The 15,856-nt window shown below is 24.2% G+C and overlaps 1 protein-coding gene across 2 annotated transcripts in view; it reads right to left on the reverse strand.

Moving 5' to 3' along the window:
- The window catches only part of LOC129976472 (uncharacterized), a 29,394-nt gene extending 14,551 nt beyond the window's left edge, over window positions 1–14,843 (reverse strand). Inside the window, exons 1-7 of one of the 2 annotated variants that reach the window (XM_056090075.1) lie at window positions 14,747–14,843; window positions 12,041–12,166; window positions 10,270–10,359; window positions 5,301–5,530; window positions 5,115–5,212; window positions 3,872–4,073; window positions 87–436 (exon numbers count right to left, since the gene is read on the reverse strand). In XM_056090075.1, the coding sequence (XP_055946050.1) occupies window positions 87–436; window positions 3,872–4,073; window positions 5,115–5,212; window positions 5,301–5,530; window positions 10,270–10,359; window positions 12,041–12,106 (1,036 nt within the window). In that variant the 5' untranslated portion in view covers window positions 12,107–12,166; window positions 14,747–14,843. Of the gene's footprint in view, window positions 1–86; window positions 437–3,871; window positions 4,074–5,114; window positions 5,213–5,300; window positions 5,531–10,269; window positions 10,360–12,040; window positions 12,167–14,370; window positions 14,523–14,746 lie in introns of those variants that run through there. The other variant, XM_056090074.1, reaches the window with a different exon arrangement.
- Window positions 14,844–15,856: the final 1,013 nt, after the last annotated feature.

Below are 15,856 nucleotides of genomic sequence, written 5' to 3' on the forward strand. Positions count from 1 at the left end.
TTGCAATTTAGAAAGAAAAAAAGTTTAAAGCCATCTAATAATTAAAACTATCTTGTTAGCTGAAAAAAAAAAAACTATTATCTTACCATTTCCATAACCAGCAACAATTCGTTCACCATTCTTTTCCCATTCTATACATGTTGCCATTGTCTTCTTTGTTGTGCTGCTGGGTCCACCAAATAAAGGAATCAATTTTATAGATGGCAGAGTGAAATAAATAGGAAATGAAGGTTTTAGTTTCGGCATAAAATCTGGCTGTGGTACATTATAAATATATACAGAGGAATCAGAAGACGACACAGCTAATAATCCCAGCCTCGGCAACTGACAACCTGAAGGAGATTTATCATAACAATCAGCTGGACACCATTTCATTTGTGTAATTATTCCATTCTCATGATACAAAGCTAATTCCATCGATGGTCGTTGACTTAATCTGTATAAAAAAAAATTATTTATTTAAAGAACAATTCATTTATCTATATATATATATATATATATATATATATATATATATATATATATATACTTATAATAAAGCTCAATGTGTGTGTGTGTGTGTTGGAGCTCTACAGGCCAGACCGTTTGACATACAGCTACCAAATTTGGTACATGTATACCTTGGAGGTTGGGAATGTGCACCTGGGGTTTCTTTTTTCGAATTTTTAATTAGAATTTTAATTATTAATTAAAAACTAACTTTCCCGCCAAAAAAATCTTCCATTTTCCCCACCGCCAACTTTTCCGCCAAAAAAATCTTCCATTATCCCCAGCGCCAAACGAGAAAGGCTTCAGTTTATTTTTCTCCCAACAGTAATGAGGCTAGGGTTAAAATTTTTCGGCGGATTATTTCAATCGGTTCTGTTTATTTTCTTAATGTTTGATGCATTTAAAATTAAACATTGTTAATGAATCAATCTTTCAGATTCATTCTGAAGTACTTTTGAATTAAAATAAAACAGAATAAAGGAAATTAAAAATTTCTAATCCGCATAGCGTTACCCCAACTGGCGTAGAAAAAATCACGTATTAGCGTTACGTAACCGGCGAAGAAAATTCACGCATGCGCATTCTGTTCTGATTGTTGCCATGACAACGTTATCAATGGATGATTTAAATTATTTTTGGGTTAGTTGCATGCTTTTGTAAGTAAATTGTATTTATGTTAGTTATATATTTTTTGTATATGCTTATAGTTTTAAGTACATCGTTTTTTAAGTAGTTTTTTTAAAACCTGTTTTCAACCGTTTATTTTTAACGATTCGTTTTATTTTCTTAGTGTTTGATGCATTTAAATTTAAACATTTTTAATGAATCGATCTGCTCATAATGAATCTAAGAAAATTTTGTTGACCAACTCATGAGATATTACATAAATTAAAACAGATATTCTTTAGTTCCCATAAAGTTTAAACGCTGAGTGACTCTATTTTCAGTAATCAGATTATAAAAAAATGCTTTGTTTCAGTAAAAATATTATTATATTAATTGAAGATAAATTCTTTCCACTTTAATTTGAAGCATAAATTCTACCGTTTTCAACCGTTTATTTTAAACGATTTGTTTTATTTTCTTAGTTTTTGATGCATTTAAATTAAAACATTGTTAATTAATCGATCTGCTCATAATGAATCTAAGAAAATTTTGTTGACCAACTCATGAGATATTACATAAATTTAAAAAGATATTCTTTAGTGCCCATAAAGTTTAAACGCTGAGTGACTCTATTTTCAGTAATCAGATTATAAAAAAATGCTTTGTTTCAGTAAAAAATATTATTATATTAATTGAAGATAAATTCTTTCCACTTTAATTTAAAGCATAAATTCTACGGGTGCTAACAGAAAATGAGAGAGATACATATTTCGTTATGACTGAAGGCCTTTATAATATTATGAATGAATTATATGATAATCAAAATTTGAAGTTTTAAAATATTTTGATGAAGAAGCTATTAAAGTAGAAATTGCATAAAATATTTAATTATTAAAATTTTAACGAGCATTAAGATTGGCGAACCGGCTGGTCGCCAAAGGCGGCTAGTATATATATATATATATATATATATATATATATATATATATATATATATATATATATATATATATATATATATATATATATATATATATATGTTTTCTTATTTCATGATCCAAATCCCACTTTTTTATTAAATTATTGCCAACACGAGCTCTAAAAATTCCTTTTTATTTGTTTTCACACTCCGCGAATGAAGGAATAAGAATCCTTGGCGCCTGTGTCGGTGTTTTTAAAATACCCAAGATTCCCTTTATTAAGTCAACATGTGTTAACAAAATCCCTATCGAAATCTCATAATGAGACCACAAAACGGGAAAATCCTGTCACTTTGCTCTTGAATCGCGATTGCAGTGTAAACAGATGTATTTTTATTATTGCCTCTCGAGAGGAAATAAATCGAAGTTAAAGTTTCAAAAGTTTCTTCTTTTCGGCCACGCATCAGCTAAATTATGTTTTTCACATAATCTGAAAACTTCCAGTACTTTCAAATGAATAGAAAATTTTATACTTTAATTATATCTCTAATACAAGGCTTCTTAAATTGTAGGTAATAACTTCAAATGGATCCCCCCCCCAAAAAAAAACTTAAGATTCATAAATTTCTAATAAAACCTTTCCCCTCTATTTTATATTTCAAAAGTTATACACAGGAGTTGTTTAGAAGAGAACTTTCATTAATATTTTAAAAATTCTTACTTAAATTTCCTTCAAGTTGATAAGTTAAGTTCCTTCAAGTCGAGTTCACAACATTTTCTTATTATATATTTAAATTTTGGGATCAAAATAATATTCTCCCCAATAGAATTGGATTTGTAAAACCTTTTATCATCTTAAACAGAGCTGTAAGAAAAAAAGTTTAAGAAAATGTCCACGGAGCATGAAAAATTGGAATAAGATTTTTTTTATTTAATTTGAGAGATATCTAGCATCGTTTGAAAGAAAACTGAATTTCTGTCCTTTGAGCTTATATATCAAGAACATCTTATAGGAATTTTTTACTTCAAGAATATAATTATCGTTCTGAATGATTCAGGTCTGTTTAAACAATTATTTAAGAATTTTTGTTTTGTCATATGAATACTATTTTATACACAAAACAGTTTCTATTGTGCTACAACTTTATGTTCAATTATTTCTAGTAGAACAAAAATATAAAGTATTTTTGCCATACTGTTTAGTATTCATTATTGTACAATATTACAAAAATATCAGAGACATTTAGTACAATATCTTTCTACATTTAGAAGAGTTGCTCTCCAACTGACCATATGCAATAAACAATTATGATTTCCTTTTGAAAGCAAGCAGGAAAAGAGAGTAAACAACAAAATTTCTCTAAAATCCTTTTTAAAAAATCAATTCATATTTAAAATAAATGATTAAAAATGAATTGACATTTAAAATAAATTTAGAATCAAGAATTTTAGAAAACATTCTTTGATTCCTGAACATTTAAAAGTCATCAATGATTATTTCTTTAAGAGGGCACTATTTAGAAAACATTGTTATGAGTATACTTAACTAGAAAGACTTTAGCCAAATTGTATTATTATTATTATTCTAAAACTTGCATTCAAATTTAGTCTTTTCCAAGGATATTAAATAATTTAGTAACGAATGTTAAAATTTTTATAACAATGATCACATGAAAATGCACAACTTTTATTATATTTAGGATTGTGCATAGGAATGCACAAAAAATTTAAGTTGTCTCCTCATTTCTGCACTGAGGAGAGTTGACTGCAATGATTATGTTTAATACATATATTCTAAATTTTGAATAAAAATATATTCAACATTATTAAATGATATTCCTGAACATCATACTTACTTTTTCCTTTCATAAAGAGGACCAAGATTCCAAAACTGAATAATTCCACTCAAATTCCTAGTATTATCATAAGAATGATTCTTATAAATAACATCGCTTCCAGCTATAGCAACATACTGATTTATGTTCTTATCATGTGGCATTACGGAAAATGCAGAACTTTGGATAGGACCTCCAGTAAAAATAGTTGCAATGTTTGATTCTAAATTTTTAAAAAGTAATAAATTATAATTAATTATAACTAAACAAAATAAAAACTGCATTAGTACTAGTAACACTAAACATGTTTATTAAAAATATAATTATGAATACAGCTGTTATAGGTTATATGATTCGAAATTTAGTATGGACAGTAACAAATGACTAGCTCATTTTATAACAAAGGCTTAAAGAGGCAATAAAAATATACAAAGTTCAAATATCACAATATTTTTAAACATACACCAAAAAAATAAATAAAAATTATTCATTTTCTGGATTTTTTTTTCCTTTATAAAAACAACGAACCATAAATGTGCATTTGTTTAAAAAAATGTTATCACTTAATTTCAATTACAATGAAAATTACAATAAAAAATTATGATCCAAGAGATTTTATTTTTATTCCAAAAATATTTTAAATAAGGAAAACAAAAACTGATTGAGTTTCAAATTAATGTAAAAACTAAAATGATGAAAAACTAGTTTTTAATTAATTTACAGAAAACAGAATTCTAGTCCCAAATAAATTAATTGCATTTTTAATATATCAACTTCTGCTCTAATATCATGCTCTTTTAAAAATGCAAATTTTAACCCATTTTTAATTTAAATTTAAACACAAATTCTAGAATTATTATTTTACTTCAATACAGCAATATATTATGCTTTTGAAGAAGAAATGTAAAAAAAAAGAAAAAAATATGTATTAAAGTTGCAGAGTTTAGTTGCGAATTGTATCAAAATGAAACAATGTTCATCCCTATTTATAATCCCAAAAATAATTATAAAGGGCAAATTTAGATAAAAATAATTTACAAATGAAATGTACTCCAAACAAAATACTAGCAATACTACTAACAATTTTCAGAATGAGAGTTAATTAAAATTAATCCAATAATTAAAACAAAAATAAGTTTTACCAGTGAAAAATTATTTTTCTTTCTCAACAAAACTTTTACATTTTTATAGTTTTTTTAATTAATATTATCAACTATGTCAATTAAGAGAGCAACTTATTATTTAGTAACAAACTTATCTTTACCATCAACTACGATACTATCAAAGCATTTTAGTCGAATCCATTCTGCAGAATCTTCAGTCTTAACAAGTACTGATGATTGCAAATTAAATTCAATTTCACTGCAAAAAAAAAAAAAAAAAAAAATGTAACCTTTAAAAATATGTAGAAGAAAATATACAATAAGATTTAGTATTCTAAGAATATCACCCTTTATTATTCACTTCTTTTTCACTCGGGTTTGGGGTTGATCTCCATAAATTTTCACTTCCAAAATTTGGGCAGGAAGTAATCTTGTCTTTATCACTTTCGTTCTTTTGTAGACACTGGTCTGTGGATGCATTATAAGAGATCAATTCCTCATGTTGTAGTTTCCTCTTCTTGATAGGCATAGCCAAGGCTCCATCAAGAGTAAATGATCTTTTTGAACAATCTCCCACCTTTTACATTAGAAAATAATTTCAAGATTAAAAAATATATATTTATAAATATATGCTTTCTTAATCACTTTTTTTAGCCAATTTTTAATGAGATATAACAGTACAATATTTAAAAAAAATACTAATTAATATTAATACTGCATTTTTAAATCTATTAAATGTTGAAACACATTTATGGCTTTATTACATTTCATGAAGTATCAATTACATATAAATGAATCCAAAACTTGTACACTTAAATGTTATTTATATCATATTTATTATTAATAGTAATAGCAGTTGAAACTACCTCCACTCTGAATGTAATCAGAATCATATAATAAAAAAAAGCTAAAGATTTGTCAAAAAAAAAAATCAATTGAACAATTATTTCAATGCAAGTATAAGTCTGAAAAAAATAATGATGATAATAATAACAAAATCTGAACATTTAGGACTATCTTGGTGACAGAATTTTAGAAATTATCAGTAAATAAAATACTAGTATAAAAATTAAAAATATTGTCCTAGAAATTCACCAGTTCTTGTATACAAATAAATCATTCAAAAGTGCAATTTAATATTCATATATACAACTTTTGTATAAAAAATTTATTCTCATATCTTCTAAATAAATATCAACTTGTAAAGAAATTTTATAAGCTCATTTTTTTCATAATAGCATTACAAAAAATTTGCAATGTCAGAAAGATAATGTTAGTAATAAAATAAACAATATTTAAAAAAATTTTAAAAATACTAAAAAACAGATCAATAAATTTTTTTCAAAAAAATACAGAATATTACAATGGAATCAAAAAATTCAAAACTAATTGTAACTAATATTTTTAACTAATAAATTAATAACTAATTAACTAATAATATTTTTAACTTGTAAACTAATATTTTTAATAAAAACTAAAGAATGGGGTTTTTTGGGGTTTTTTTTTTTACATTAAATTACTTTTTATGTATGAAAGAAGTATAACATAAGATTTGAAGAAAATTGTATAGAAGACAATTCAATCACAGTACAAAAATATTTTTTTATTTTGGAAAAATAATTAAAAACTGACAACATTTCATTTATAACATACAGTTTTTCCTATCTTACCTGACAGTCCCACAAAGCTTGCTCTAGGTCTAAAGAAAGAGAAAGAGAAAGAGATTGGACCTGCACAATTTCACAGCTATATTTATCCTCAATGTATGGATGTTATTCCTTTTCTACAGCTAGGTGCAGAAGCAGAATAGGCTTTCATTGAATTATTGCTGACATCCCATATAGAATATACAACAAATGGACTTCGAGTAAATAAGTCTATTTTGACAATTCGTACATACTCATTGATTTTGCTAACTAATTTTAAATGTTATGTGCCAAGTCTCAAAGTTTTATAGTATCATATCTATTATTTACAGAATTTGTTAATGATTTTGACTGATAACAGCTGGTTCCAAAAGATTGTTGAAAGGATGTATGGGATCCTTAAAATATATTGATATATGGTTAAAAAAATATCTATAACTTGCATATAATTTGAATCCATTTTATTGAATCTGTCAATATTTTAAAGAGTACTAGTAGTTAAATAAATAGAAGATGTTTAATAAACTCTTAAAAAACATATTCTTTAAAATTTGTATAGTACATTTTTGCATATTTTTATGTTTTATACTAGTACTTTTATTCTTTAAATTCAATTGGAATTCATTATCTTTCATTTCATTAATACTCTTTATTCAGGTAAATTTGAATTCTACTTTTTTTTTTTTTTTTTTTTTGAAAAGGTGAATTTCAGACTTAAATCATGTTATCCTTTTGAATTCATACTTTGTGTGTGTGTGTGTGCATGTTCATGTTGGAGCATTTTTATGGGCATCAAAATGCTAAAATATTCTTTTCCCTGCAATTTGAATACAAAAAGCTATAAACCTCAAGATTTCAATAAATCTTTTTAACTGTTAATTATTTTAATCAGCTATAACTTTAAAAAAATTATAAAAAAATATTTATTACAAATATTTTATTGATAAGGTTTCATGATTCTACCAATTATTATAATTAATTATAATTTCATACACATTATTGAAGAGAAATTTATGCATATATCTAGAAATCCTATATGTTTCTTGCAATCCAAAAAACTGTCATTGTTATATTAAAAGTGTGTATATGCATTATTGTAAATATAATCTTCTAAAGTATAATTTTAAACATTTATAATTTATAAAACAGCTGAAACTTCAAATTTTATACTTTTAAAAAACGAATTAGACAAATTCCCTAAGAGATTTTTTCTACTTAAAATTCCAGGTATTGTAAAACTTACAGTGAATGAGAAGAAAGTTTAATGGAATTAAAACAAAAGACAACTTATTTGATGCTTAACAAAAAATTGTTAATCATCCTTATAATTAATTTCCAACCCAGTAAGAGTAAGAGATAAGTTTTTTAACTTTGACAGACCACATATATAAAGATTAACAAAGCTTGCATGATTGCTTTTCTAGCTAAACATATTATATCATAATAAACATATACATATATATTAGTTGATATATCAACTGATTGTGACTGATATTAAAAATTAATAATATGATGCACTCTATAAACAAATATATATTACTATTATGAAAGAAAATGGATTTCTATAAATGAGACTATATGAAAATAAAGCATGAAAACTGAAGATATTAAAAAGGAAAGCCTCAAAGAAAAAATATTCTTTAAAAAGGTACCAAACTTCCAGCACAGACATCATAAACATATATTAAACAGTTTACAGTAAACATTAATATATATCATATAAACATGTTTATTGTTATTTTTTCCAAACAGGATATTTCAGAGAATCAATAATCAATAAATATTTCAATTTCATACAGCAACTATAACATTTGAGACTTGTTTCATTTATTTATTTTTATTTTTTCTGAACTTGATACAAAAGCACAATGATTAATATTTCTAAAAAAAATCTAGGTATTATTCACCATATAAAACAATTATTTAATTACACTAAATTCTAAAATAAATTTAAAAAAAGCATAAAAAATGTTGTAAAAATATTTTTTTAGAAAAACTATTTTATTTAAATAACACTAAACAAAGTAACTTGATTAGAACATTTTTTCTCAACATAAAAAATATTCAAAAAGACATATAACAATAGATAAGTATACAAAAAAAAATTTCCCAAGAAATTTTTAGCTTTAATAAAAAGCAATACTGACAATAGTTGATAGTTAAAGCTTATCATCATGATAAGCAAGCAAGCAAGCATTGATAAATATTTCTTTTTATTTTGCAGATTGTAGCCTCTCATCCCCTACCACTAAGACACATTTTACATTTCATCTTTAAACTCATCTGCAAAAATTAATCATTTTTTTTTTTTCAATTTTGAAACCACAACAAAACTAACATGCTTAAAATAATCTTGAGGAAAATATTGTTTTCCTTAATACAAATAATAATCAATTTAGAATTTTTAAAAAATGTAATATTTTATTCTAAATACGATATTGTTATTTTTTAAAACTACTATTATCTAATATTTATCTCAAATAAGAAGACCTGTCTCAAACCTACAATTCAATTGTGATTTTTATTCATGTGAGATTGCTGATATTGTAATTCATATATACTGCTGCAATTTATTGATATTGCAATTATTATAACAATATTTTTCATTATTCAGTCTTAATTATCATTACAAACATATTATGGTATAGTAGGCAAATAAAGTTTTGATACAATTCCATTAGTAGAACTTTAAACTAGCCAAATCTTAATGATGAATACAATTATTTAAATGCATAGTACCAACACTAAAGCTTGCCATAATACTTGGAGTTCCACTAATCCAACAGAACTAAATTTTGTTACTAAACAAAATTGATAAATTGAAAATTATCGAAATTTGAATGATATTTATTGCAATTACATTCTCATGACATTAATCTGACAATCAATTCTACTGCTCAAAATTTTCAGTTTAAACAAGAATGAGAAATAAAATCAGTATGCAAAATGATCAATTGTAATCTTTGTAAGCAAGATGGTCAATCTGTAAAACTCAGCAATTTTACAAAATAAACAGAAAAAAATTAACATTCAGTGCCATGAATTTATTCAGATGTAATAATTGTTTCAGAAAAGAAAAAAGCATAGAAATATTTAAATAACTTCATTTTTTTTTTTTTTTTTTTACTTTACATATAGCCATAATTGGTCTCAATAATTGCCGCAATATGTTGACACACACACAACAGGCGAAAACCTCTCAGCAGTTTCAAACTGTTGGTGAAATTTTAACAGAATTATTAAAATTCTAAACTCAATGCTTACATCTTTTTGATAAAATTTTTCTCCATTTTACAATAGTTCAAAATGATATGCTTTCCTTGTGTTCTAAATGTCAGCATTTGGAACATAAGGAGAGTGTATCTATGAATTCTATGACAAGTTTCTTCAAAACTGGCAAGTTGCTATTATACTTCTTTGATTTCCTCTATGTGTATACATTTATACATGTGTTTTGCTAATTTTTCATGAATTCAGAAAAAAAACTTGTGAACTACTTTTCTCATAATTTATAAAAAGCACTGAGAAACAAATTTCGATGGACCCAGATGAAAATTACATTTCACATCAATATTTATTTTAGGAAACAATACTGTTGAGCTAATCAGAAAGCACCAATTTTCTTTTAATAACAAAAAGAAATGAAGATTAACGATTTTCATTAACTTACCAATATACCTTTTAATGGAGATAATTCGTCAAAAAGATCATCTGGGTCAGAATCACAGGATGGTCTTTGAGAAAAACTTTTTTGATTGTGCTTTAAAGAAAACAATTTTTTTTTTTAAAAAAAAGTATGTTTTATCAAACAATGAGAAAAAGTTTCAATATAATTCAAACAGTTATTAAATATTATTACTTAAATTTTGAATGAATCATTTATAAAGAGCCAGCTGATTTTCATATTTTTAATAGGATATTTGTTGAATAGTCCAATATCTATGTTATTTTACAAGATGTATTTAGTATCAGCATAAGGACAGTATTTTATATTCAAGAGACTACAGATATCTCTTTTATAAATAAGAAATTTTAATGAACAAAAAGTATTTAAACCAGCAATGATTTCTATAATAAGAATTCAAAGACTTTATATTTATGAAATACAAAATCAAAAGGGAAATTTTTAAAAAATCAAATAATTAACATAAGATCACATGATAAGAAGCTGTAAATTAATTTTTAACACCTCAAATATTTATTAGATTATGCATATAATCAATTAAGAGAGAAACTTCTTTCATATTTTTTTAAGAACTAAAAAGTAAGCAGGTAAACAAGCTTTTAGATTAATGTTCATCACATAGTTTGAGAATTTTTTAAGAATCTATTGAAAATGATATTCAGAATTCTTTGGATATCATTTATATTAATACATTTGATAAAACTAATTCAATAGATTTCCTGGAATAGATAAGACAATTTATGTTACTGATTTTTTTTTTTTTTTTTTGTATAAACTTGAATAAAATATTCTACACTGTCTATTTATAGAATAATTCACAGTAAAATATTCAATAAATTTAATTTTGAAAAAGGAAATATTTTTTTTTTTCCTTCTGCTACATGTAGAATAGTTAATTCTAATTTATTAGAAGAAAGAAAGTGTTCTTTTCTCCTTTTATCATATTAATTACAACTATTATTATTATTTAAAAATTATTTTAGAGTAAATATACAAATATTAGTAGCAGAAGGGTGTAAAAAAATAATAAATTGATCACCCCTTGTTCATTGAAGTTAAATTATGTAAATAACAATTAGCATAACTATGTAACCCGAGCTTGAAAAAAATGTAGAGGAAATTTTCAATTTCAATTTATAAAAAATTTCTTTACACTGAAAAGGGATGACCTAAAATAATCTCTGCAGCATTTTCCTTTCCAATTTTTAAATAAAAATACAGTCATACTATTTTTATGCAGTAATTCAAAACCAAAAATCTTTTGAACATTAATTATCATGACCAATATCAGTTTGTACTAAATGTATATATAGAGGATCATTTCATTTTCCAATCTTTGTTTTGGATTCACTTATCTCTTACTCCTTTGTTATATCTAGAATGCCCCAGTTTCAGGTTAAAATTATATATATATATATATATATATATATATATATATATATATATATATTAAGTTGAATCTATGATTGCTCTTAGTTAATTCATATTTTTTATACCTGCATTCTAGGAGATCTTTATTTTTTTTATCTTTCTTTTCCTTATAAAGAAGTAGTTACTTAAAATTTACTGATGTATGAGAAAAATGTTTTAAATATTCATTTTTATAAATTTAATATTTTAATTTAAAAAATCATTCAGTGCTTAGTTTTGAATAACAAAATTATATTATCTGTAAAAATTCTATTACATGAACTTAACTACAGAACAGACTATTACACATAACATCAGCTATAAGTGTAAGTGAATACAGCATTACCATAAAACATGTTCTTTGCACTAAATGGTCTTGCTCTATCAAGTTATGAATCCCTTCAGCTTCCATTTTATTCTTTTCATGCCAACTGAAGTATAGGAAAAAAGAAGAACTTAAGGGGCAATTCAACTGTAAAGACAAGAAATTTTTCAGACTACAAAATATTAATATACAATTCTGAAATTTTATTCAGAATTTTAACATGATGATAAGTAAAGAATGAATTATAAAATAGAAATATGAATGAAATAGAAAAATGAAACTTTGCATGGTTTATTCATAAAAATAAAATAATTTCAAATGAACAAAGAATATTTTATAAATTTGTAGTTATTCTTGCCCATATCCAAACTAATGCATATAATAGTACAGATAACATATTACAAATTCTGCATGAATAATTAAGATTATTTATCACTGTCTTTTTTTAGAGGAATTTCAAAATTACAAATAAAATGAAATAACTGAAATATTTTTAATTACAAAATAAATAAACCAATCATCAAAGCATTTATTTCCATATAATAACTTAAAAGTATAGCTTTTAATAAAAAATAAACCAAAGAATTATATTCACTGAAAATCAGAAATCTTAAGAATATTTCATTATCAAAATTCTAAGAATATATACATGAAAAGATAAATTATGGAATTTTGAAATCAACGTAAAAAATTATAGTCCATCTATTTTTAATATTTCCCATTAATAGCCAGTATAAAGCAAAAAAAGCAAATAATGCAGTATGCTAATGCATACATTATATTTAGTCTTTCAATATTTAAATATGTGATAACAAATATGATTCCAAAGTACATTTTATAATTATTCTTAGTAAAGATGAAATGATCGAAATATATAAATGAAAGATAACATCTTTCTTTTAAAAGTTATTTTATCAGTAATATTGATTTTCTTAAATGTAATTGTAAACATAAAGCAACACTTTTTTTAAATAAATATGATCAAGACTTTGAACATTAAAATAAAACTATACTTAACTTAACTATACTTTAAAAGGAATGCCATAGTACGATTATTTTGAATTATGTATGTTCACTAACTCAAAAATTTAAAATTTGTTTATATTAAATCATAAGTAATTAGTACTAAATGCCCAACAATATTGTTATAATATATTCACAATGTTTTGTACAGAATTTAGAATTATAAATAATACTGTGGAGAATATTATACAATATATTGTAATAATAGGGACATTTCAAAATCAAATTTACACCATTACAAAAAAAAACTATGGTAATTTAGTAGGAATTTCATAAATAATTTTGATATCCAATATCTATGGAAAAATGTAAGTTATTTCATTATTTTCAATATATGCTCAGGAAATGATGACACCAAATTGACAATCATATGCTATTTTCAACTTTAAAAAAAAACACAAATTAATATAGGACATTCTTTAAAAAAAACTTAAGTAAATCTTCAGTAAGATCTCATATTAAATTAATTGAAACAATTCTATAAATAGATAAAGAATTTAAAAATTTTCCAAAATTTATTAGCAGCTGTTGTTTTTAGTTTTACAGTTTTGCACAAAAAAAAAAAAAAAAAAAAAATCCCTTTCAATTTATTAGCTGGTTCAGCATAATTTCTTCCATTGGCAATAGCACACACCTTCATCAAAATATAGATTCATAAAATACTTCCATCCACATTCTCTGTTTGGAAGGATGAGAATTTCCAGGTACAAAATAGAGAAGTTTAAAAATAATATAATCATTAAATAAAAAGATTTTAAATAAAGAAATTTTTGTCTGAAATTTAAACAATATATTTTAAAATAATGACTTCCACCTTATTATGCTTACAAATATTAATAAAACTAAAAGAAGAAAATTCGTTTTTATGATTTGTATTTAAAATACCTGTATTGAAAAATTCCTCATCAAAATTTTTTATTCAGATATTATCATAACAGACTAAAAATATTTATCATGAAAATATTTGACATATTTTACAAAGAAAACACTGATAAGTTAAAATTTTCATTTCATTATAAAAATATAGTTAATTTGTTAATTCAAAATCATTACTTTTGAACTAATGTGATTACTGTGTGCTCATAATATAAGATTTTTATTATTTCAGAAATTTAGAATGAATTAAAGAATTTATATACTTAACAAATAGCATTTCAAAAATAGACACACTATCATGAGAATAATGATCAATAAAAATTTAAAAGAATACCAGAAGCAACAATTTTAAAAGTTAATAATAAATAACTAAAATAATTAATAATATATCAAAAGTATAAATATGATAACAACATATGGAAAAAAATCTTCATTACTGAAATATTTATTACCAAAAAAAATTATTTTCCAGATATTATTGTTATTATATATCTCGCCGATTATAAGTTATATCAAAGTGCAATAAATAAATAAAAGGAAAAAAGAAAGATGGAGATGATTATGAACCATCGCATTGGGAAATTAGGTCCATTATCAGGCACAAAATTATAAGCAAATGAATCTTGAAAGAACTATTTTACAAGTTAAAATCTGGCGCAATAAAACGATCCACGCATCCATAACGATCCATTAACACGAATTTCATCATCCAAATTCAAAACAATTTTAATAAAATTCTTTCCTTAAAAATATTTAAAGCACAAATTAATAAATATTTCATAATATGCAGTCTCAAAAACTTCTGCTTTATTTTTTTAAATATCTTACCTAGATAAATATTTTTTCACTAGCATAAATGTTACAATGCATTAGCACGTTGTATCCAGCACAGCTGAGAATTGGGAATCACGTTATTGACAGAAAATAAGTCAAGTTGTACCGGAAATTAGCGGCGGAAACTCTTGATTTCGTATGGTTGCCAGTGAAACAATTTTCCTTTCAGAAAGCGGAATATTTGCTTCGTCGTGACACATAATTCGTTGAATTGAAAAAAAAAAAAAAAAAAAATCAGTTTTAAGTTGAGATGCTGAACTGAGTTTCATTAATCATGTATTTTATTTCCGGAATAATTGTGTGCATAGTTACTATAAAATATTATGCCGAAAGTTGAAAAGTTAGTTTCATTTTTGACGAATCAAATTCTTCAATGCGAGACTTCTTCATATTTTTTCTGATCGGATAGAAAACTTTCTCACGACCTCAAAAGAGAAAGCCGGACCACAATATTCTAATTAAATAAGACAACAAATAAGAGTCATTTTTACACTTTTGTAAGGCAAGATAGTTTTGTAGCTTAAAAATAGTGAACAAGAAAGCACTATGCAATTTTCCAAGATGTAATAAGTTTTGATAACTCTATTTTGTGGCAATTCTTTATTTAAGAAACTTTGCTTAGAGATCTTATTTCTTTACATTATGAATGTGATATGTTATCATGAAAGATTTAGTGTTAACATCTTAGTGCATGATGTTTTTTTTTTTCTTTTTTTTCTGGTGGGTGGGTCAATAAAAATCATGTATATATAGAAAGAAAGTTATAGAGAGAGATTATTCTGTGGTTGGTAGGTAAACATATATGGTTATTATATTTTAATATTATTCATGTGCATATTTATTATTTATATGATTATTATTTTTGATATTTGTATAATAACTAATTGCTTGAGATTAATTGTCAAAGACAGTATACTAATACTCTTTTGTAACTAATACTCATCAGTGACATGTATCTAATATATTAGTACTATCATTTTTTAGCCTAAACTTTTTTATTTATTTAATTTCTATTTTTTGTAATACTTGCATAATTTTGTAGTGTTTTTATATGTCTTTGGTCATACAATATTAGATATTTTGATTAAGTTTATGTTAATTTAT

Source organism: Argiope bruennichi, chromosome 7 (assembly GCF_947563725.1).
Source record: "Argiope bruennichi chromosome 7, qqArgBrue1.1, whole genome shotgun sequence".
Taxonomy (NCBI): Eukaryota; Metazoa; Arthropoda; class Arachnida; order Araneae; family Araneidae; genus Argiope; species Argiope bruennichi.